The sequence below is a fragment of the Hippoglossus hippoglossus genome, chromosome 22 (assembly GCF_009819705.1).
Source record: "Hippoglossus hippoglossus isolate fHipHip1 chromosome 22, fHipHip1.pri, whole genome shotgun sequence".
Taxonomy (NCBI): Eukaryota; Metazoa; Chordata; class Actinopteri; order Pleuronectiformes; family Pleuronectidae; genus Hippoglossus; species Hippoglossus hippoglossus.
In genome coordinates, this window is record NC_047172.1 from 4,434,792 (window position 1) to 4,456,670 (window position 21,879).

The 21,879-nt window shown below is 43.9% G+C and overlaps 1 protein-coding gene across 7 annotated transcripts in view; it reads right to left on the bottom strand.

Moving 5' to 3' along the window:
* pcnx1 (pecanex 1) overlaps positions 1–21,879 on the bottom strand; it is a 47,824-nt gene that overhangs the window by 25,442 nt on the left and 503 nt on the right. For 4 of the 7 annotated variants that reach the window (XR_004612831.1, XM_034577285.1, XM_034577289.1 and 1 more), the window contains exons 2-13: positions 19,973–20,187; positions 17,639–17,744; positions 15,886–15,922; positions 15,093–15,149; positions 13,270–14,988; positions 9,475–9,604; positions 6,985–7,178; positions 4,962–5,055; positions 4,055–4,112; positions 3,238–3,470; positions 308–461; positions 43–75 (exon numbers count right to left, since the gene is read on the bottom strand). Coding sequence is in view for 6 of the 7 variants with exons in the window: in XM_034577285.1 (XP_034433176.1) it covers positions 43–75; positions 308–461; positions 3,238–3,470; positions 4,055–4,112; positions 4,962–5,055; positions 6,985–7,178; positions 9,475–9,604; positions 13,270–14,988; positions 15,093–15,149; positions 15,886–15,922; positions 17,639–17,744; positions 19,973–20,187 (3,030 nt within the window). In the remaining variant the exon portion in view is untranslated. The remainder of the gene's footprint in view (positions 1–42; positions 76–307; positions 462–3,237; positions 3,471–4,054; positions 4,113–4,961; positions 5,056–6,984; positions 7,179–9,474; positions 9,605–13,269; positions 14,989–15,092; positions 15,150–15,885; positions 15,923–17,638; positions 17,745–19,972; positions 20,188–21,879) is intronic. The other 3 variants (XM_034577286.1, XM_034577288.1, XM_034577287.1) reach the window with 3 other exon arrangements.

A 21,879-nucleotide genomic window follows, 5' to 3' on the forward strand; every position in this document is an offset into this window, starting at 1 on the left:
AAGCCCCAAACAAACCAAAATGTGGACAGTTGAATTACTTACATGTCGAGGGGAAGAGGAGTCTGGCTGGACACTCTGTCAACAAACAAGAACCAGAAAACTGGATTACTTCTTTTTGTAAACACTTCAGAGGAAGTGAAGCATTAAACACTTTCTGAACATCAGGAATTCCCTTAAAAGGCACAGCAAACTTTGTAAAAAAAACCTAATATCATGTGCTTCGGCATGCTGGTGGAAACAATGCTTCTTTGTGGCACTTCTCGACGTCATGTTTGATTGAAGCTGTGCAGTTTACATAAATATTCACCTTCAGTAAGGAATACTGGCAACTGGCAATGACAAGGCAGAACTGAAAGACCCAGATGTCCGTGAAGAAGCCGTGCACCAGCAGCACCGAACCCAGAAAGGCCACCAGGACGGCCAGGATCACGGCCAGCACGTTCTCCAAGACCTCGCGGTTCCTGCGGCAACAGTGGAAGAGAGCAACGGGTAAATAGACTGTATTTTTTTTTTATAGTGATTTTCTAATGATAGAAATGTCACCTTCACTAATCTACACACACATTCATACGGCGATTCTATAAGTTTTATATAATTCACACACTGTCAGGACAGCCTTCGGGAATTTAGGAATTTTTGTATCTTGCCCAAAAATGTTTCGGCATGCGGATTGGAGCATGACGGAGAAAGAACCACCGGCTTTCTGGTTAGTGGACGACCCACTCTACCTCCTCCACAGCCTCAGAGTGAATCACATCTTAAGGATAAGGCTCAATTTCCTTAACGCTTACTCGTAGTTAGGTTTGAAAAACATCCAATGCAAACAGAAGTAAGAAAGACTCTACTTTGATAACACAGACAGCCTATACGTAATCATGTGGTTGTAATACCATCTGTGACACTCAAATATCTTTCCAAATTAAGACTGGATTTAAAAATGTCAATAAAAGTGGAGGATCTAGACAAACTGAGTGTTGGGAGGAACATTGAAAATGATCAGACAGTCGTTCTTGGGTTTCCTCAGGGAGCAGGAAGTGATTGGTCAGTATGCCTGAGGGGCAGGATGATGGAACAGGAACTGAAGAGGTCTGAGCTGAAAGCTGGCACCAACCAGTGCAGAATCTTAAAAATCAATTCTGTTTCTACTGTGGATGTGGTCTTTCTTCTTGGTGCCAGTCAGACGCCTTGCAGCTGCATTTTGAATGAGACACAAACCAGACAAGGCAAACTAAGTGACTGACTCCAACATAGAGAGAGATCCCAGTAACCATGTCTGCAAGAGATAAAAACACACAGGGTCTACGAACTCCTTCATAAGAGGAATGATTGCAGTTCAGCAATAGAACTAAAAAACAAAAGTTGACCTGCTTCTCGAATTATGAGCCAGACTGAAAAATGACACCAATGTTCCCGTCGGTGGTTTGAGGAGAGATAAGGGTTTCGTAATGTTGGTTAATGTGCTGCATGAGTCGTGTGTAGCCGCTTTACTGTAGCTACAAGGACTGTTCCAGAGAAAAGATGCTTCAGTAATAGTAATATATCCTGAGCCACAAGGACAACCTACACAACTGATGGTCCTCTGTTTCATTTGAATAGAAATTATTAAACACTTATTGTTTTTACAGTGTTTCCCAGAAATCAAATTACTGTTGACCAACGCAACAATATCATCTCTGACCAGCACATTTTACAAATGGGTAAAATCTAATTTCACTGTAAAGCTGCGTACAATGATTCACTGAGCCTCGTCTGGTTCTGCTCTCTCCCTCTCACACAGACACACAAACACATCACTTAACTCAAACTGGTTAAAAACCACATTGTTTGGTGTTTGCAAATACAAATTAAATATATGTGTATTTGCATGTAGGGCGGGGAAGTAAGATCTGATCACAAGTGGTCACAGGAGACGCAGTCAGGACGAATTCTACGTAATCAGAGTTGTCCTCATGTGATCGGACATGATTACCAGGTCTGAACTGAGCCTCATTTGTCGCTTCAAGGCAAACACATGCACATCATGACCCTCACTGCCATAAATATTAGTCATGTAAGAAAGATCGTTATCAAAGAAAAAGCTTGTACGTTTCAAATGCACATAAATTGCCCAAAATGTATACAGAGGAATGGTTAGTATAATCCAAACAGGGATTTCTATTAAATCTCCCCTCAGACAGAGGTGGAGCCAACATGATCCCATCCACCTCTGCAGTGAGCGGCCTGCAGGGAGATGTTGACATTCAAGGGTTTAAAAAGTGATTGGCTAATCTTTTAGGAATTTGTTGCTCCAGCTGTATGTTGCTGTTTATGCGTCTGTGTCTGTGTCTGTGCTGCAGAGATCTCAGCCTGTCCTGGATTTCAGTGGGACTGACCTGATTAAATAAATGGTTAATGCTGTGCTGGGCAGAATTCTAATGAGTAGTTACACCTGTGTTATTAGTCTAAATAACAGACTGGGGGAAGAATAGTGTCTCGTCTTTTACATCCTTTTTCAAAACTTATCTTCATCAAACACTTTTACTAATGCTGGTATATATTATATTAAATGTTTTTATCTATTGTTGTTGAGCATTTCATCTTTGTATTTCTACCTCAGTCAAGGAGATTATATTTTTGATCGTTTCATTGTTGGTTGGTTGATTTGTTTGTTTGTTTGTCTGCAGGATTATGTATAAATACTGAACAGATTTCCATGAGATTTGGTGTTAGGATGGGAAATGGACCAAAAAGGAACCCAATCGAATTTGGAAAAGAGGAAACAAAGGAGCTAATCCATCATTTCTTTCCTCCACTTTCTTCAACATTGAGAAATGGTGCATTTTTTGACATTTCACAGATTTCCCCCTGAAAAGCCGGCTTATGTAGGAGACTGATTTATGAATTTGTCAAATTTATTGCAGCTTGATTGAATTTAACGGACTGTTAGGGCTTTGCTGAGTTATGCATTCTACTGAGTGCCTTTCTGGTTTTAAGTAAGATGGCATCTCGCAGTTTTTATCATCTGCATAAACACAGGTATCACACTTGGGAGCACAAACACTTATGCAGCTGCAGCAGCTGATTTTACAATGACATGTTAAACACTTTTAGATTTTGACCTCGTTGCAACATCTATGATCAAGTTTGACAAACAGAGGCAGTTTTCACTTGGTGCTACATCAGGACACAAAGCATAAAGGTGCCTTGTTCTGTTAACACTTATTGAAATAAGACAATGAGGATGATGTGCAGCCTTACCTGTCGAACAGTGCCAGCAGTGTGAGTCGGTCAAAGTGCAGGCCGACCCACAGGTAAGGGAGAAGCCACAAGCGGTAGTACTGCCTGACTTTGCCGGCAGCAGAGGTGGCGACAGGGTCGTCCTGTGCCAGCGGTGCATCCTGGAGCTCTGGGCTCAGATCTCCGTCCTGCTGCTCCAGCAGCTCTGGGTCCATGGTCAGCAGACGGTTCAGACGGATCTGAGGGAGGGAAATCTGTCTCACGGTTAGTCAACGTATTCATCACACAACTCAAAGCTCCTCAACAAACATGATTTATAAATAACAACAGCATTCATTAGAATTGAGCCCTAAAAAAAGTCAATAAAAACAAAGAAATGTAAGCATTAAATATTTATTTCGTATTAGATTTGATTTTGTATGTTCACAGAATAAAGCCTGGACCACTGCCACCCCACCCACTCACAGCCATCTGGATCCTCATCGCAAAAATAATTAACAGCCGGAATCAGATGATCGAAGGCATTTTTCCGGCTCATATATAAAACCCAGATGAGTATATAGATGCTGGGCTCATTTTTTAAAATGACTTCAGTTTTAAAACTGTAATATGATTTGTTTTTGGCCTGAGGGTAAAGAAATGGAAAGAAAAGAGATAACGGAACAACACAACAACTGTTCATACTGACGAGTGTGAACGCCAACAATAATATGCAGAAATATGTAAAGCAGACACGGTTTGCTTTTGAACTGTTTCTGTCTGTACTCCTCCGCAAATCTAGCTCTGTGACACACACACACACACACACACACACACCACACAGGGGTTGGGTACTCACCAGGTCATGAGGGTAGAAGCGAACTGAGGTAGAACTGGAGAGGTGGGAGTCAGTGTCCCTGCATTAGACAAAATGAGAAGACTGATTAGAGAAAAGCATCTCCTGCAATTACCATATTTAATCATTATCTATTTCCAGGCAACCTGAAACTAAATTGTCAAAAGGCAATTTTCTCGCTTTTCTACTGAACAGTTATGTTATTTTAAAATTAAATAGTTTTTCCTCACAGGCATGTCATAAACCGATTGGAAAAGATTATGTACTTAATCGGCCAAAACCAAGAAAGAGAAATTTGGTTTGTAAATTGATATCATTTTCAATTTGTTTTATCGAGTATGTTTAATTCAAAAATGATGAGCGAGCATCAGAATTTTAGAACGTATTATGATCTCCAAATCCTTAAAAGATATTAATCTGTCAATTTAACGTGGAAGTAGCCAAAGCATAATTAATCTTCAAAACTGAATTAAAGACGACATATTTCTTGTATTCAAATGATTCAAAGACAGAGGACGAGCATCTCAGTTTCATTCTCATTTAACTGTAGAATGTTGTTATTGCTATTTGGATTTTCTGTTCTCAACTTAAGGTACAGCTGTGCAAATGCTGCTGTTACAGTTTAGGAGAAATCTTCGAATGGTTTCACCTGAGCAACAATTGAAAACCCACACACATCGGTTTTCTGTCACATGAGACAAAGAAAGCAGCAAATGACAAACAATTACTTCATAATTAAAAAATGTGGATATATTTTCTCTCAAACCACAATTCACATAATTGTTATAGGTGTTCTTATGTGGGTTGAGAGAAAATTAAACTATTGGCTTATTAAAAATAAGAGAACAGAGAACATGTGTATTTTATGAGCTGAAATCCCATTAAATGAATCCGATGAATTGACACTAACCATAGGTTATTGGAGGCTCGTCTGGTTGCAGGTTCAAAATTGACCAGGGACATGTCACATCCACCAGCCTCATATAAAGAGGGAGTGAGTTTTCCTGGAACAACACGACAGAAGACAAGAGAAGCACAGTCAGTTCACTGGAATCACAGAGTTTCATTTAGTCCGTAGGAATAATTTCATTAAATTAGATGTAACTAGTTTTCTTTGGCAACATCACTGTGTTCACCTGAGCCAATGGGATTATCGAGTGAATGTGCCCCGTCCCAAAGAGACTATAAGCAAGTCAGTCATTTCCTGCTCCACTGGAAGAGCAATCAGGTTTGTTGGTGATTATGTGGATGGATTTCACTCTATCCTGTGATCAGCTTGACACTATGAACAAAGGCACAACCACTCAAATAGAACCTGCTATATTTCAAGGGGCATTCATAATTCCCTCAGAAAGTATCTCACAGCTTATGAGAAGAACTAGTGACCTGATATAACAAGCTGTGCCTCAATGAATAGAACTTCCCTTATTGCATTAATCCTCCCAGTTGATGTATGTAGGAGATATAAGAAATGTTGCTATGGTAACACCATTCCCACTCAGGTCCACGTAACCTTGATTCCAATCCAAACTCTTTATGTGTTTTGTTTTTAATAGTTCCGCTATTAAAAAATGATGGGAAAAGTAGAAAAAGAGTGAAAAACGGTTTTCTAATGCATGACAAGCTAATTGAAAATATGTCACACAGCCAAGTATGACTCAAAAATATTGTGCAGTCTGAAATTACAAAAGTGAAGAAGAAATTTAACAAACTTTATCCAGGGTTTCTCTCCAAAAAAATACTGTTCTGGTACATTTTCCTCATTTGTCATCTGAGGGAATGAAGGATTGGTCCCATATGTTCGTTGCTAAGGAGAACGGCTCAATAAAAGTTAAAGAACTCAGAGTATTTATTTATTTATACTCTGAGTTGTATAGGCATGATTCATTGTGCAATGTAGGAAAGCTACAACGGAAAATATTTTCTTAAGATGCAGCCCGAAGACCGTCGTTCTCATAATCAAATGGACGTCAGTAGTGTATGAAAATATAGACTCTGCCAAAGAAGTTAAATCATATGCAGATAGAGAAGAATTCTTAACGCTCGGGGGATCACAAGCACAGAACATACCGACCACCAAGTGTCTCAAAACAAGAATCGGCTCCAGGTCAGATTGTGAGTAGGAGCAGTAATCCCTTTACCACTGGTTCACATGAAGGGCATCACACAGCTCCAACAAAACTCGTATTTTCTCACTAAACGTGTTCAGGGGTGTCAGCAAAACATGTTTATGCATCGGCAGCAATCAACTCTGCGGTGTCAGCGCTGTGAGCAGGGAATGCTGGTGATCAAACGGTCAAATCCAAGTCAGGTCAAGTGCTGGCTGCAGACACAATATCGCAGACAGAGATAAATGGAGCAGAGGTAATTGTGCTCGGGCTTCGACTCATAGCAACAGTCCACCAACCGTGGACAACAGAGCTCATGTATGTGAATCTGTGACCGGCTCTCTGCGAGCGAAACCCTCCAAGCCACCGTCTCATCGCTTAAACCGAAGCAATTAGTGCAAAGCTCTGCAGTGGCCCAACAGTATCGTTAAATTCAATCACGCTGCACCAAATTTCAGACAAATAAACATATCAGTTATCTAAATATGTCTGATTGTTTTCATCAGGATCCATTAATGATTTCCAGGGAAATCTGTGAAAATATCAAAAAAAGCGATCTCACAAACGCCAGAAGGGTTTTTCTTGGCCCGTGTCTCATCTTTCTGCCAAGTTTCGTGACAATCAGTTCAAGACGTTTTTGCGAAATCCTGCTGACAAACAAACAAACCAACCAACCAGCAAACAACCAGGGGTGAAAACACAACCTCCTTGGCAAACACTTGCTGAGACATTCAGATCTGCCATGTGCACAAACTCCTCGTGCAGCACTCGTCTGTGAGAAACTCCTTTATTTCAACATCTCCGCTCCCCTCGTGCGTTCCCTACCAAAGTCGTCCTGCAAGCTGGTCGCGCCAACGGTTGAGGCCTTGTCCTGAGAACCCTCCAGGTGCGTGCTTCCATTCCTGGCCAGCAGGGAGGCGCTTGTGCTCAGCACGGTCACCTGGGACGGGGTTCTGGATGGCTGACTTTTCACCTGGGAAGTAGAAGGCTGGGAGGCCTGGCTGAGGGCCTCCTGAAGACTGTGGGAGGAGAAGGGAGAAGGGGAGGAAATGAGAAGTGGTGGACGCCGGGGGGGCTAAGGGGGAAGGGTACTGTTGATATACATCATCATCACATGAGGAGGGAGATGAGGCGATTCCACAATAGAGGGGTTTGATGCACACGCTGGTTGCCATGGTGGAGGCCCCCCCCCCACTCCGTAAAGTGACACTGACTCTAGTCTCCTCATTTCTTAATTCTTTTAATTCTTTGAGATTTAACAGACATTATGGCTCTTTTCCTTGAGATATCTACAACAAATTAACTATCTTGTCACGTTCATGTGATTTGTATCAGGATTTCTAAAGCCTGACTGATATCGATGCTGATACCGATAAGGAGTAAAGATTTCAGATATAGAAGCTGATATATATTTTTAAATATTTGCAATGATTCCTGAGATGTGGTTATCAAACCCTCATGTAAAAAATGTAATTGAAGCTTTATATTTTACAGTTTGACCATAAAGTTCCTTATAAATAACTAGAAATAATAAGAAAACACAAAGACAACCTAATAGAACTTGAATTAAGAAAAACATTGTTTACACTTGCACTACACTTACACATTTTTGCATAATTTATTCTGTAAAATAACAGTTTTCATATTGGTGCATATCAGCAAACACAAACTCTGATGTCTGTGAAAGGCTCATATCAACTGATAAGGCTCCTCTTATTTCTATGGGGTTTGACCTCCATGATGGCAAGAGGCATGGAGGAGAACTGTGACACTGAGAGAAAAAGCCTTTACATGAAATGACTGATAAGCCTTTTCCAGTTCTTCTAAAAGCTGCACATGGATATAAAGCAGTGAAAAGTGACTTAGCTCTTCATGCTTTTGATTAGAACGTGTCCAAAGGAAAAAACCTACCCAGAGCGCACGGCCTCTTAAATTTTACATGACACTAATCCTCAATGATGCTGATAAATTCCATCACGACTGGATCAGGGCATTAAGAGGACTCTCGTCATTTCCTTTCCTCTTTAAAATTATTGTCAGAAGTTTTTTTTGAGTGGTGGAACATTGAAAAACCACGTGACAAGGCACGTGGTGTCCAGTGCTCCAATAAAAAGGGTGAAAATAAGCAAAGGGAGTGAAGGGACGGGGGAAGAGGAAGAGATCAGAGGCAGAGGGAGCAAGTTTACTGACCTCTGGCCGGCTGCATGTTGGTTTTTTTACTTGCCAAACATTTTTTCAGGGCTCAGAATTTAATGTGTGACCGTGTGAGATACATGCAGGAGACGACGGCACATTGGCCACAGGTGAAATTGCTGTTGGCAGGTGTGCAACAGAACTGGAGGAGTTATAAAGACCTGAGAGGAACCAGATATACATCCACAGCATGAGACCAGAGAAACATACACATCCAGTATTGCCACTTTACACGGCTTAAATACAAAGGTGTTTTTTTTTAGATGCAACTCCAAGCTGTTTCCTAGTTACAGCACGGTCCCTCTCTAATTAGGCTTCAACCTCAGGAGTGACGGTGCATTTGAAGTTCTCTTCAGCATGGTCGTCAATCACGTCAGGTCACTGTCCTTTGCAACAGTAGAGATTAAAACAAAGTTAATTTAGTAAAAGGACTAAAAGGCCGGACTGCACTTAATTAAGAATTAACAAAACATTAGAATGACCGAAAAAAAGGCTTATAAATTTATGTCAAAAGAAAAAAAAGGGGAAATCGAATGGATCTTTCTCCTTTGAGTTATAATTTTGAGCTTGTGCAAAATTGGTGTAAAGAAACAGGCACCAAAAATCAACTGAAGAGCAGCTATGGACTCACAAAATAACAAAAACACAGTAAAAAGTCAGAGTCTGCAGGCCTTTGGTTTTTAAAATGATCAATATCCTCTTCATCCCCTCTCTTTGAAAAGTTTGCTGGAGAACAGCAAAGTAATTTGATAGAGCGTGACGTCTGTATTACAGGATGAATCGTGCACAGCTCTGAGAGGAGACGGTTTGTCAGACAAGTGGATTAGTGAGTTTCTAAGGACTCCGTTCTTTGATCCATGCCCAACCCGTGGAAAAGAAAAAGATCGAGGTAGAGTGATAACAGGATGAAAAGAGTGAGGTCTTGAGAAAAGGAGGACCAAAGACATCACATGCAGAGAGGAGACACCCGTCCAGGGACAGCGGACGTTTTGCTTGAGGTCATGCACAGCGGAAGACGCAGACGGGGTTTTGATGAGAGGCGGGAAAGAGCGCCACCTGGCAGCATGCTCATGCCAGGCAACACAGCGACAGAAATGACTCCCTGCCCCATGCACGGCGTACCTGAGAGGAGATCCAATGAGAGAGGTGGGTGGGGTGGGGTTACTCCCTGCGTTGTGTCGCCGCCGCACTGCCTGCCGACGAAACGTGCTACGCTCACGGCGAAATATGACCGTCTCCTCGCTCCCTGGGGCTGTTATGGTGAGACACATCATTGGCCAGTCAGCTTGGAACGTTTCCTGTCTATGAGAACTTAATGTGGAAGTAGGATGTGATGATCCCACGTAATGCTCGGGGGGTCAGATACATTTCATAAACAAAGACACAACGATTACAAAATCTGCTGCTTGAACTTCAAACAAGCTTAATGGAGAGTTTCACTCCAAAATGAGGCCAACCATTTAGAGATAAGACAACATGACTGACAGAAACATGGTGTACCGGTGGTCCAGTGGTTGAGACACGACATCCACGATTTCCCCCCGTGTTGTTGCATACTTACTCCTGCTCTTACAATCAAACAGAGGAACCCCCAAAAGATGGGGAAGCACAACACAGATGTTTCGCATTGACAGCAAATTATTAGGTTTTGTAACATCTGCTCAACATCTGCACACCAAGTTGATCCTAATAAAAGCACATTGAGTTTCCCTACAAGATTCTTTAGAGTCAGTAGCTTTAAAGATGATCCAAATTCCTCATCTTAACACAGGCAACAGGCTAATCTTCTCTAATACCCCTGTTAAATGACAAGTAGCTTAAAATTACCACTTTTTGTGACATTATGACTTCATTCTTGTAGAAATCAAGACTTTTTTTCTTGTGATATTACAACTTTATTCTCGAAATCTCAAATCTTCCCCCTTTTCCTTGGTCTTAATGTAACAGTGGCAAGAAAAAAATAACACATTCTTCTTCATACAAATAAAAAGTTAATTTTAGTAGCAAACAAACTAAATCTTGTTCAACTCACTGTACAAAGGGTTTTGCTGCTGCAGCATTACTTGGTCTGATGTGACCTCTGTGGCTGTTATCTAATGTTACAAACTTTTAAAAGATATATACAGTCTGCCACTACTGAATACATGACTCGTCTCTACCTCCTTTACGCCACATTACTTATTATAATACCATGGCTGTGACTTGCGGCCACCATGGCTGGTGTGACACTGAAGTTACTGTAATGACATTAGCAGCCTGAGGGGGAAGAGCTGGTGGAGTCGGTCCGTGAGCAGAGGGGGGAAAAAAACATGTCTGCTGGTGAGACACAGTCAAGTTAGTTCTTGTTAAACTATTAAAAGGTTCATCTGTGACATCCTCAAATAGACTATTAGTGGCTGCAAAATGATTTAGCAGGCTGTAGCTAGAGTGAGGTAACTCCGGTTAAATTTAGTCAACGTTGCCTCGTGTGTGTACGTAAACAAGTGAGACTAAAGTACAATGCTGTCAACTTCAAGTCAAGATAACTAAGCTATGCTAGATTTGAATGTCGTTCCCCTCCTGTGAATGCACCCTGAAGTTTGACCCAGGTTAATACAAAGAAAAATGGTGCGGGAGCAAGATAGCAGGGATCCAAAGAGAATCCATTACTAATTATGAGACGTTTCACCAGTTGTCATGTGCACACACGTCCTGCCTCTACCACTGTATGTCCAAGGTGGTGTCAACTGTAGATACCCAAGAAGCAATAAGTGTCAAGATCATAAAATATCTTCACAACACACAGAAGCCTCAGTAGAAATACCACTTATCATCCAGCGAGTTTGACGGATGCAGGGGAGGGAATGAATCTGTGTATGACACTAATAAGAAAGCTGCTGTTTGTCTAACCTCAGCACAAAGCACACACTGTGCCATCATGCTAATAGTGATCTATGCAGGGAACACTACGCCTGGGTCAGGACTGTCACTCCATGGAAACTCACCATGGTTACACTGAATAAGTGAGGCAGACAACACTGTGCACGCGCGCGCACACGCACACACACACACACACACACACACACACACACACACACACACACACACACACACACACGTCTCAATTTGATCAATTCTATCACTATACTCCAAGTTGGGCCAGAGAGCAGCTATTTAGTAAAGTGAGTATTATATATGGTTTACAGTAAATTTAAAGGGGACATAGCATGCAAATTCCACTTTGTTAGTGCTTCTACAGGTTAATGTGGGTATCTGGCATGTCTACCAACCCAAAAACTCTGGGGAAAAAACACTCGCGCGTTTTGTTATAGTTCCTCTAAGTCAGAAACGTCATGCTTGAGCGACTCGATTGCGCTTCCTGGGTATTGTGTCGTAACAAGGAACTGGAAGTCTCCCTACATGGTCTTGGCCCACCCCCCCCCCCCCCCGTCCCCCCACACTCGTTACTTCCGGGTTTACACCGGAGGCTGCGAGGCAGCGCAGCGCCGTTCCCAAGCACGCAGCCGGGCTGTTCACACGGGACGAGCATTTCTCCGCTGGTCAGCCCGCGATTCACTCACATGTGGCATTTGTCTGGATCGTTGGGACCGGGAGGCTGCAGCAGCTGCTCGGGAGCGACCGCTCACTCTCCCGTGCGTGAGCTGGAATTTGTGTCAGCGCCACACAGCCAGCAGTGTGGAAGACTTCCGCAGTGTTCAGCGCTACTGTAACCCCCGAACCCCGACATTCAACGGGTACAACAACAAGCGGGGAAAGCTGAATCGCGGGCTGACCTTATATATACAGTCTATGGGGCTGACCAGCGGAGAAATGCTCGTCCCGTGTGAACAGCCAGGCGGCTGCGCGCTTGAGAACGGCGCTGCGCTGCCTTGCAGCGGTCTTCCACACTGCCAGCTGTGTGGAAGACTTCCGCAGTGTTCAGCTCTACTGTATGCCGGGTTACAGTAGTTACGCCGGGGTACAGTAGTTACGCCGGGGTACACCGGACGTGGAAGCGCCGCTGCGAGGCAGCGCAGCGCCGTTCTCCAGCACGCAGCCGCCTGGCTGTTCACACAGGACGAGCATTTCTCCGCTGGTCAGCCCCATAGACTGTATATATAAGGTCAGCCCGCGATTCTGCTTTCTCCGCTTGTTGTTGTACCCGTTGAATGTCGGGGTTCGGGGGTAAATGATGGTCTTCATAGCCCCCCCCCCCACCTCTCTTTCTCTCTCTGTCTGTTTGCTTGTGTGCTTGTAGTGGATGGGCAGAGGGGGACATTTAATTATGTGATTGGGAAAATTAAAACTCCAGGACAACAAGGGGAATACAAAGTATGGGATGCATATTTGATAATTTATATCATATAAAATATGTAATTTATATCGTTTAAAATCATGGGGGGGAGAGGGGGGAGCTGGCTCATTAGCATTTAAAGGAACAGGCACTCAAAACAGGTCACTCTGTGGAGGGCTGTTTTATACATGGTAAAAAGGCTGTTTTAAATGATCCTTGTGGTATTTTGACCAAAGTATGTTACAGACATTTCATTAAGACCCCAAGGAACCATATCAACTTGTGGTAAAATGGGCATGCTATGTCCCCTTTAAGTTCAATACACATTCAAAGCATCATTCAGTTTGTAATTAAACATTCCCAATCTGAAAAGAAAACAAGCAGAAAATATCAAAACAGACTAATGATTCCTGTCGTCTTTAATTTACAATATCAACCCTATAGTTCTTCTGATAATTCACAGATCAGAGCACATAGTGAACCAACCCGTACCTTTACATGTCGACAGGGTTGAACACAACCATTCCTCTGATTCATGTAACAGCACTGACAACATAAAATGTAGACTAGGCATCAAACACTAGTTGTAAACCAGACAGAATGTGATGTGTACAGTATGCTGAAGCGCTGTGTGTGGTACGTACCCCGCAGGGAAGCAGCAGAGGCATCCTGAGGCTCGGTGAAAGCCGCCTGGTTGGGCAGGCTGTTTCTGGAGCGGGTCACTGACTCCAGCTGGGAGGCCCGACCCAGCAGGGATGCTGCATCGAGGACTTCCCCTTCTTTGGCTTCCAGGTCCGACTTGGAGGTGGTAAGGGGCCGAGGCCCGGCTGGAGCTCCAAGGCGACTGGGATCGTTAAGGCAGGCAGCCGTACCACTGTCCAAACTCAACACTCTGGCGTGCGTTTTGGCACTGCCTGTGCTGGGGGTACGACGTGAGGGGCGCCGTTTCCCTCCGGTTCGAACTCCCGCCTCGGATCCTGCCGCAGCTTTTACCGTGGAGGAGGAGGCCGCACTGGCTGCAGTGTGCTTGGCTTTCAGGGCCCTGTAGCGGCCCTCTGGGGAGTGGCAGGAGCGGGATGTGGTACTAGATGAGCTGTCTGTGCTTTGGTGGTGGGTGGAGTGGAGACTGGAGGCACAGCTGAGTTCACTCTGATCACTGGAGTCCCCCTCTCCACCCCCAGTAAACACAGCACTACAAGGCTTGGCCATGCCGCGTAAAGACATGTAGTCCCGGTGACGACTGGCATCAAAGCTGCTTGCCCTTTTCTTGCCAGTCCGCCTACGTCCACTACGCCCTGTTGACAGGGAAGAAGTTCTCTGAACAATGTTTTCTGACATTGGTTGAGCGTCTCCTTTCTCCTGCTCGGTGGCAGGTACGTCTGTAGAGCCGTCAGCACAGGTCCTGATGCCAGGCTCTTCCTGGCACCGACCAGGTTCTACCTGCTCTGAGGTTGCAGAGGACGGTGTGTCAGCAGGTTGTTTAGCAGTCAGCTCATTGGCATGAGGGTTTTTATTGGCCTCCCTAGAGGGAAGACTGCTAAGACCTCGAGAGCTAAGACTGCCGAGGCTCGTAGTCCTGCCGTCTGCAGGAGCAGATACAGCATCTCCTCTATTCCGAAGACGTTCATCCCCTGAAAGTGAGAGCAGGCTCTCCACGTGTGTAGAGCTGGTCTGCTCACTGTGAAAACTGCTGACAGTGCTGTTGGTGTCCCTGTCTGTACCACTGCAGTAGCTCTCAGTGGAGCCACTACTGCGAGTACTCAGGCTCCTGAGGCTGTCAGCACTGCGCTCCCCTCCCTGGGACTTTCCTCCCCCCCCAGAGCCTTTCCTACCACCACCTACGTCCACCTGGTACAATCCTGAGGTACCTTCCCCTGCCTCCCTGGAGGCTGAGCGAGGAACCCTGCATTGTTCTTTGTGCCTGTAGCACTCCATTCCAGAGGTGGAGGGCACAGCTGGGTCCTGTTGGTACATCTGCTCTGCCCCCTCTCCACACACCGCTGACCTGTGTGGTCTGGCAGTCTCCAGCTCACACACAGGGTCAAGGCCACCTCTTCTGGGTGGAGGGTACAAAGCAAAATCTGGTAGACACGGGTCGGGGAAAGCAGAACCCGCCGAGCTAGAGGTCCGAGGCAGCCCCCGGGAACGGAGCTCCTTCCTAAAGGTCTGAGATTGCATGGATGCATGACTGGTCACCTCCGTGTCACAAGAGGAGTGTGACAAGCTGAAGTGATAAGCAGCAGAGTTACAGATATCCGCAGGCTCTCTGGACAGCTCTGAAGGACACAAGGAGGTGGACGGCTGCAAGGAGGCGAAGGAGTCGTTGGGGACAAGGCAGTACATCTTGGCATCGGACAGCAGATCTGAATGGACACAAAGAAATTAAACAATACAGAGGGTGTTGAAATGCCACAAACACAAACACAAAAAGGCTTTTTGCTTATATATGAATGTCATGCGTGTTTACCATGATCATGACTGCAGCTCTCAACAAGAGTCAAACTAATGTCGTCTGAGGTCTTTCCTGCAAAGATAGAAAGAAAGCAATTAGGGATAAAAAGGATAAAGAAATATTCTAATATTCTAAAAGTATTAGTTGTGAGAGGCGACTAAAGCTGTAAACCTGAAACAACCAGTGAGATGTTCTGAACAGATTCCTTGAATGAACAGACGACTGCATGAGATAACATTTGAGATGAGAAGAAGAAGTGAATTCATTCATTTATCCTAAAATCCTTCCCCAGTGGTCAGAGTGGTCACACTACATTAGAGTTGGTGATGGACAGTCTGCCCAGCAGGGCCCTTGTCCCATTCTAGACAATTTCCTGTCATCACAACCACCAGCTAATTAGAAAACTCACTGAATTATTCAGATGACGCAGCCACTTCACTCTAACACTACAATGGACCCAAAGCAAAGCTACAAGTTCATTTATTGTCTTCTTGTCAGTGAGCTGCTCTAATAAAGATTTCCTGGAGAACGACTCCCAGGCTGCATCTTTCAGTGTATTACTTGTTTTCCCCCACAGTCAGCAGTGCCTGTCTAAAACTGCCTTATCTCAACTGTTGAGGTCACAGTAAGGCTGAGTCAGACTACATCTCCTGGGCAGCAGGGTGATCATAGTCGAGGTTGTGTTGAAACCAAAAACAGAGAAGACATTACACGGTTGTAAAGAAGACGTGGAACATGTCCCGACAGTGAGAAGAACTGACTTAAGTTACATAGACACATAGAGAACAGGGAGAGGGGAGATAGCTACCTTTGGCAACTGTTGCTCTTCCATGGCTGGACGCAATCTGAAATTTGAATTAAAAAAAGAACATAAGACAAGTCATTGATCATTTGAAAAAAAAGTTGGTCTCGATCTCAAGAGAACATTTCTGAAGCTAAATGTTCCTGAAGGAAACTGACAGGGTGTGTGATCTTCTAAGAGAACAGCTTCCCAACAGCCGGCGCCTCTTCACTGTCATCATGGGGGGAAAGTTTTGGCTTCCCTTCCTACTGAGCACACAGCAGCTGAGCAGAACATGGTGGCTGATTAGCAACCCAAGGACACGCAGTACAAAGACACGGCTCCCATGAGGATTCGGAGGTTAAATATATCTCTCAGAATAAAATGGACAAGTAACTTTGAATATATAAAGGAGATAGTTGCTGACAGCAAACTATGTGAGGATCATACGTAATGAGAACAACCCCTACACATGCACGCACATGCACGCACACACAAACAACTCTTTCCTTTGTGGTCAAATTCAAATCATCTTAAACTTGGATTTTTACTCCTTATGTTTCTCTTTTGCTTGTGTAACAGGAAGCACAGACATGGAGGAGTTTAAACGTGGTCAGATCTCAGGCTGTGATGCTTGTTTGTGAGACAGATTCAAAACACTGCTCCCTGGAGCGTGTCACACTTGTTTACTGATCATTTATCACTTGTAACACAAGGAGAACAATGTTGTGAATAAACTAGTGGCACAAACAGGTGTAGGTTTTAAATAATTCAGACGTAGTTCAGGTTGAGATGCATTATTATTTTCAAAAGCAAAAACATAAATTAGTTACATAAAGTCAGTTTTATGTTTAAAGCCCTAAAACCTTGAAGCCTAAACCAACATATTTTTATATCTTCCTCATGATAAATTACATAAATGATTAATCGATAATTATCATTCCATCAGCGTTTGTTTGTCAGGCAACAGGATGATGTAAAAACTACGCTACACAAAGTTACTCAATGAAGAAATAGAGCAAAACACAGAGTTAGAGATCTCTTAGGTTTGTAGAATATCAAGGGTCAAGATAATTAATGGGAAACACTGCGTTGACATGGCGAACGGGCATCAACAGTATCAACAGGTGACGGAAATGGCTGAATAAATGCAGCGATGCACCAACAATGGCAAAGAAGAAGAGTGCTAGCTAGTAAACATGGACGCTAACAATGTTAAAGCATTTAAGAAAATCAGCTTTGCAAAGGTCCTAAGAGGAAGTGAACGCACTTAGATAAGGATCGAACCACAGGTTTAAGTCGAGTAAAATTGGATGTAGATCGTAACTTTTGTTTGTTTACAAGGACGTTCCACAGGGCACCTCTGAAGTAGGTTGTGCCATTATTAAATGGTGGCAGTAGAGAGAGATAGGAGGCGTAGGGAGAGGAGGGGAATGACATGAGGTAAATGGTCGGCCGGGAGTCGAACCAGAGACCTGCAACAACGCCCATGTGATACACGCCTTCACCGTTCAGCTATCAGGTCGCCACAGGGTCATTAAATATGGAGACATTCTGGACACAAACAACACAGAAGCTGACTTTGTAGAAACAAGATTCACTGTTTGGTTAAATGGGCGTCATGCTGTATTTTATTCTAAATAAAAGAACGAGATTACTTGTATTATATTCAGGTATATTTACCTACTCTGTCTAAAAAAGAAGGAGGGGATGGGGTTGGATCGTATTATATTCAGCCCAGTTTAGTCTGCAGGCTGCAGCAAACCAGTGCTCTGCTTACCTGCTGGTTAGACTCCATCCCAATATAGGAGTTCCTGGAACTGCAGTCCACTGGCGGAGTCTCCTGCCTGATGAACTCTGCCATCTCAATACCCCCTCCAGGGTCCCTGGACACACACACACAAACACACACTTGTATTAGCAGCACAGACACAGTGCCGTCGCTCCCTCAAATCTGAATTAATAAATGAATGGTTCAGAGCAACATGTGCTGTTCATCCTGCTCAGATCGCTGATAGTCTCAGGCCTGTTACGTGACATTTAACCTGCTTCTCTACATTCAGTCAAACTGAATCAGTTCAAGGAAAATCACATCATGAAACTTTATTAAACATACTTGTATTTTACATCCTTTATATGGAGATTGAAACTCAAGTGAAGGACCAAAAACAGATGTAAGCATCCATTTAGATTTTCTCCCGAGCCTATATTTAGCCCGGACGTGCTTGTTTAACCAGTTGGTATGTTGAAACAAACGACTTGCCAGGGATTGTCTATAAATCATTTCCTTATGCCAAAAAACGTTTCGTAATGGATCAAACCACAACACAAACGGCCCGAGTAATGAATTACATCACGAAACTCTGATGAATTGAGACTGGAAAAATAGGACGAGGGGCAAAAAACACCTTGATCGACTTCAGCTCGATTCTGCTCCACTGTAAACTCAAACAACCTGGAATGTAACTCCAGATGTGTGGGCAAAGCTGCTCACTGTGGTTAAGAGCTCTCATTTTTCTTGTTGCCTTTCCCCTCAGCGTCCTGCTAAGCGCTCCCGCTGGAATGTGTATATGAGTCACCTCTTCGAGTCCCGGGCAGTAAAACGCAACAACCTCACTGACTTTTGTTCCTTCTGAAAAAGAGTTTAACTACAAAAAAGGAGAGAGACTGGCATTCAGAGTCGGGGTACTGCACTGTTTCATACTTTGTGATACGTTACAGTACATGACATGATCAATGTAAATTACTTTTTCAACTTGTATAATTCATCATCAGCTGTTAATGTTGTTGTTGTTTCATTGTGTTAGTTGAAACAGGAGCCAGCTGAGTCCTGCAAAGCAATGATCACACTAAACATGACCATCATACTAATGTGCTCATGAATTACCATTATTAAGGTATCATTAGCATGTAGCTGTAGCATTGTGCATTAAGAATATTTTAGGTTTCAAGACAAATCAAGACAACTGAGCAGAATCGTCCAATCAGGATATAAGTATTTATCTTTTAAAGTTTATTTTCACAAGCATTTTTAGCCGATGAATAACTCTAATGTGCATATTCCCAAATTAATAAACTATTTATATATTTACTCCATGCCAGTAATCCCAAATCACAATTGCATCATCTGCTCTACAAAAGGAAACTGTGCGAGAAAAAGGTCAAGCAAGTTGTGTCATGTAATTGTCTGAGCTCATATCAATGGGGCTACACACGCACTGGTACGGACACAGTTAATACAGTGATAAAAGATAACAATAGCATCTTGGGCAGAGAGCACATCTACAACACAAAAGGAAATTACATTTTTTTTGACCACGTAGTTGCGTTCTGGAGCAATGTTTTGTGAGTGGGCTCAGTGTTTGTTTGTTTTTGTGCAAAAAAAGAACGTGAGCAACACGATGTACATTCCTGCCGATCGTTTACAGGAGGTGGTAACGCATCATGAAACACAGCAAGAGGCCAGCGAATACTTTGTGGGAAAGGAAATTCATTTGTTCGCCCTCGAAGATACACAGTTTGTGTTTTGGTGAGAAACACTGAATGTAAACAGTGCTTCTGTTTGCTTAGCAGAGAACAATCTACAGAGAACAGCTTTCAGTGTCAAAGGCAGACGGTGATCTTGTATCGTATTTTAAAACATTAAAACTCATTTAACACCAACCATATGAAATGTATTTTAACAGGTAAATAACTAAATGCCTTTCGACTACATGAAAAGTATGTCTACATGATCAAACCTGACTAAAGTCGCTGTCACCATCGTTACAGCTGCTGTTACAGCTCGGCGTGACTTCTCACATCTTGAAGCTTTTTAAAGCAACATATTGATTTTCCTTGTCGCAGCCTGTGTCCTTTGACACTTCACCACTGGACAACAGGACCTTTGACCTCAGCTCCAGATTAAACCTTTAACTGACACGATTTCCCTCCGCGACCACGCTCCATGAGATCACTGATCAGGAAGCATGACGCCCCCCCCCCAGACCTACTACACAGTCTTCTCGGAATACCTCATCATCTCAGCAGCTGAGTCACACTCATGATGCGATTTTGTCCCACGTTTCCAGATATCAGATGCACTATTGGTCTGTGTTACGAGACAGGAACTCACCCGGGGCCGTTGCTGTCCTCCCGACGAGTGATGCCTCCATCATTAGCCCCCTCAGTGCCGCCTCTGCTGCCCTGACTCTCCTTGGCCTGGTGTTCCACCACCTCCCCCTCATCCAGGGCATGGTGGAGGCGGTAATTCACCGTCTTCAGCAGCAGGAACATGGCAGCAATCACACCACAGTAGATTCCCACGATCACCATGGTTGGCGGCAGGGCCTGGGATTAGACAAAGAAGAGGAAATTTGTTTATATATGATATTGTAGAGGGAACAGATTGATGGGTTTATTAGGCTGTAATTCATATTTAGAAATAGATTGCCTGGTGGCCCATTTTCAAAAGGCTGTTCTTCTTACTCACTTATTTATCCAAAATGACAAAATGACAACAGGTTGACAGATTAATGCCTCAGTGAAGGACATTCTCTCACGGGGTTAGATTAATTGTTCCGAGGTGTGAATGTGAGAGTAAACAGTTGTTTGTTTCTGTGTGTTGGCCCTGGAATACACTGGCAGCCTGTCCAGGGTGAACCACGCCTCTCGCACAATGTCAGTTAGGATTGACTCCAGCCCCCACCCCCACAGGATAAGCAGTATAGATAAGGAATGGATGGCTAATTTTTCAAGCAAGTCTGATTTCAGCCACTCAAAAGCTTTTATTTGTCATGTAAACTGAATATTTGGCAGTTTGGTGAAGACATTTAAAAAGCATCACCATTAGCTCAGTTAATGTTTTAATGCTTCATAGATTAAACAATTAATCGCATCAATGAAAAGAGTAGCCAGCAGATTAATTGATCATGAGTTAAATCTCTAACCGCTGCCCCAGTGTTTGTTGGAATCGAACCTGCAGCTTAACACATTATTGCACCAATTATTTATGCTGCGCACCGGCAGTGTGAGAACTGCTGCATTCAGATTTCAGCCTCGCATATAGAAAAACGGACAGAGGCTGTCACCAGGCATCAGTGTGTCCCACAACAAGGTGTCTGAGCTGCTGCGTCTCTCTTGTCCTTGAGACAGCCCCCCCCACCCACCCACCACCCCCCTGCATCTGTCTGCAGTTTTTAAACCTGTGGCTCGATATGAACCACAGACCTGACCGACATAACATATTCCACTCCCGGAATAGAACGGAAGCCACAAACCAATATGAAACATCTGACATCCTCCTAATATAGAAGGTGAGTAAGTGCTGAGCAGACAACATGAGGACGTTGACAGAGGTGGCATCTGTGTAGCACATCTGGATTTATACAGCTGGTCCACAAGTCACATGCAGAGGTGGACTGCGAGTGATGTGTGTGTGTGTGTGAAGACCTTTCCGGGCAGTTTAGAGGACAGAAGTAAACACAGAGCTTCTCCTCTAGAGAGCAAACAAAACAAAAAAACAAAAAAAAAGCCCCTCGTGACTAATGAAGTGAACAAACTTGAGTCCTCAGTGTTTTCTTCAGTCTTCACTTCCGTCCCCCTGCAGCCAGCTGTGCTCCTGCAGTCACAGCTGGCTGCTTCCCTTCACAAAACTGGTGGAAGCACAAATCACAAGCGACAGGAGCAAAACAAGAAGACAACAAGAGAGGAGAGAGGAGAGGGGGGTGGTGGGGGGGAGAATTAACTCAGTGCCTGTGCTAATAGCCCGACGGATTTTAACCGTAAACACGGGGAATCTCCACAATAAGAGCACCCTGGTCCAATCTAGTTGATGGATGGTGCACTTTCCAATAACAGGCGATTCGAGGGTTGGGGGGGGGGGAGATCTGTTCCCTGCCGAGCACCTGGAGGAGGCGCATCCGCCGGAGAACCGGACCAGCACCGGGTTCTGTTGATGCTTTTTCCAAGCGTGTCCCGTTAGTTCACTGAGACGTGTTCTACATCGCATCGCTCCAGATAATAGACAGAGACGCACCGTTA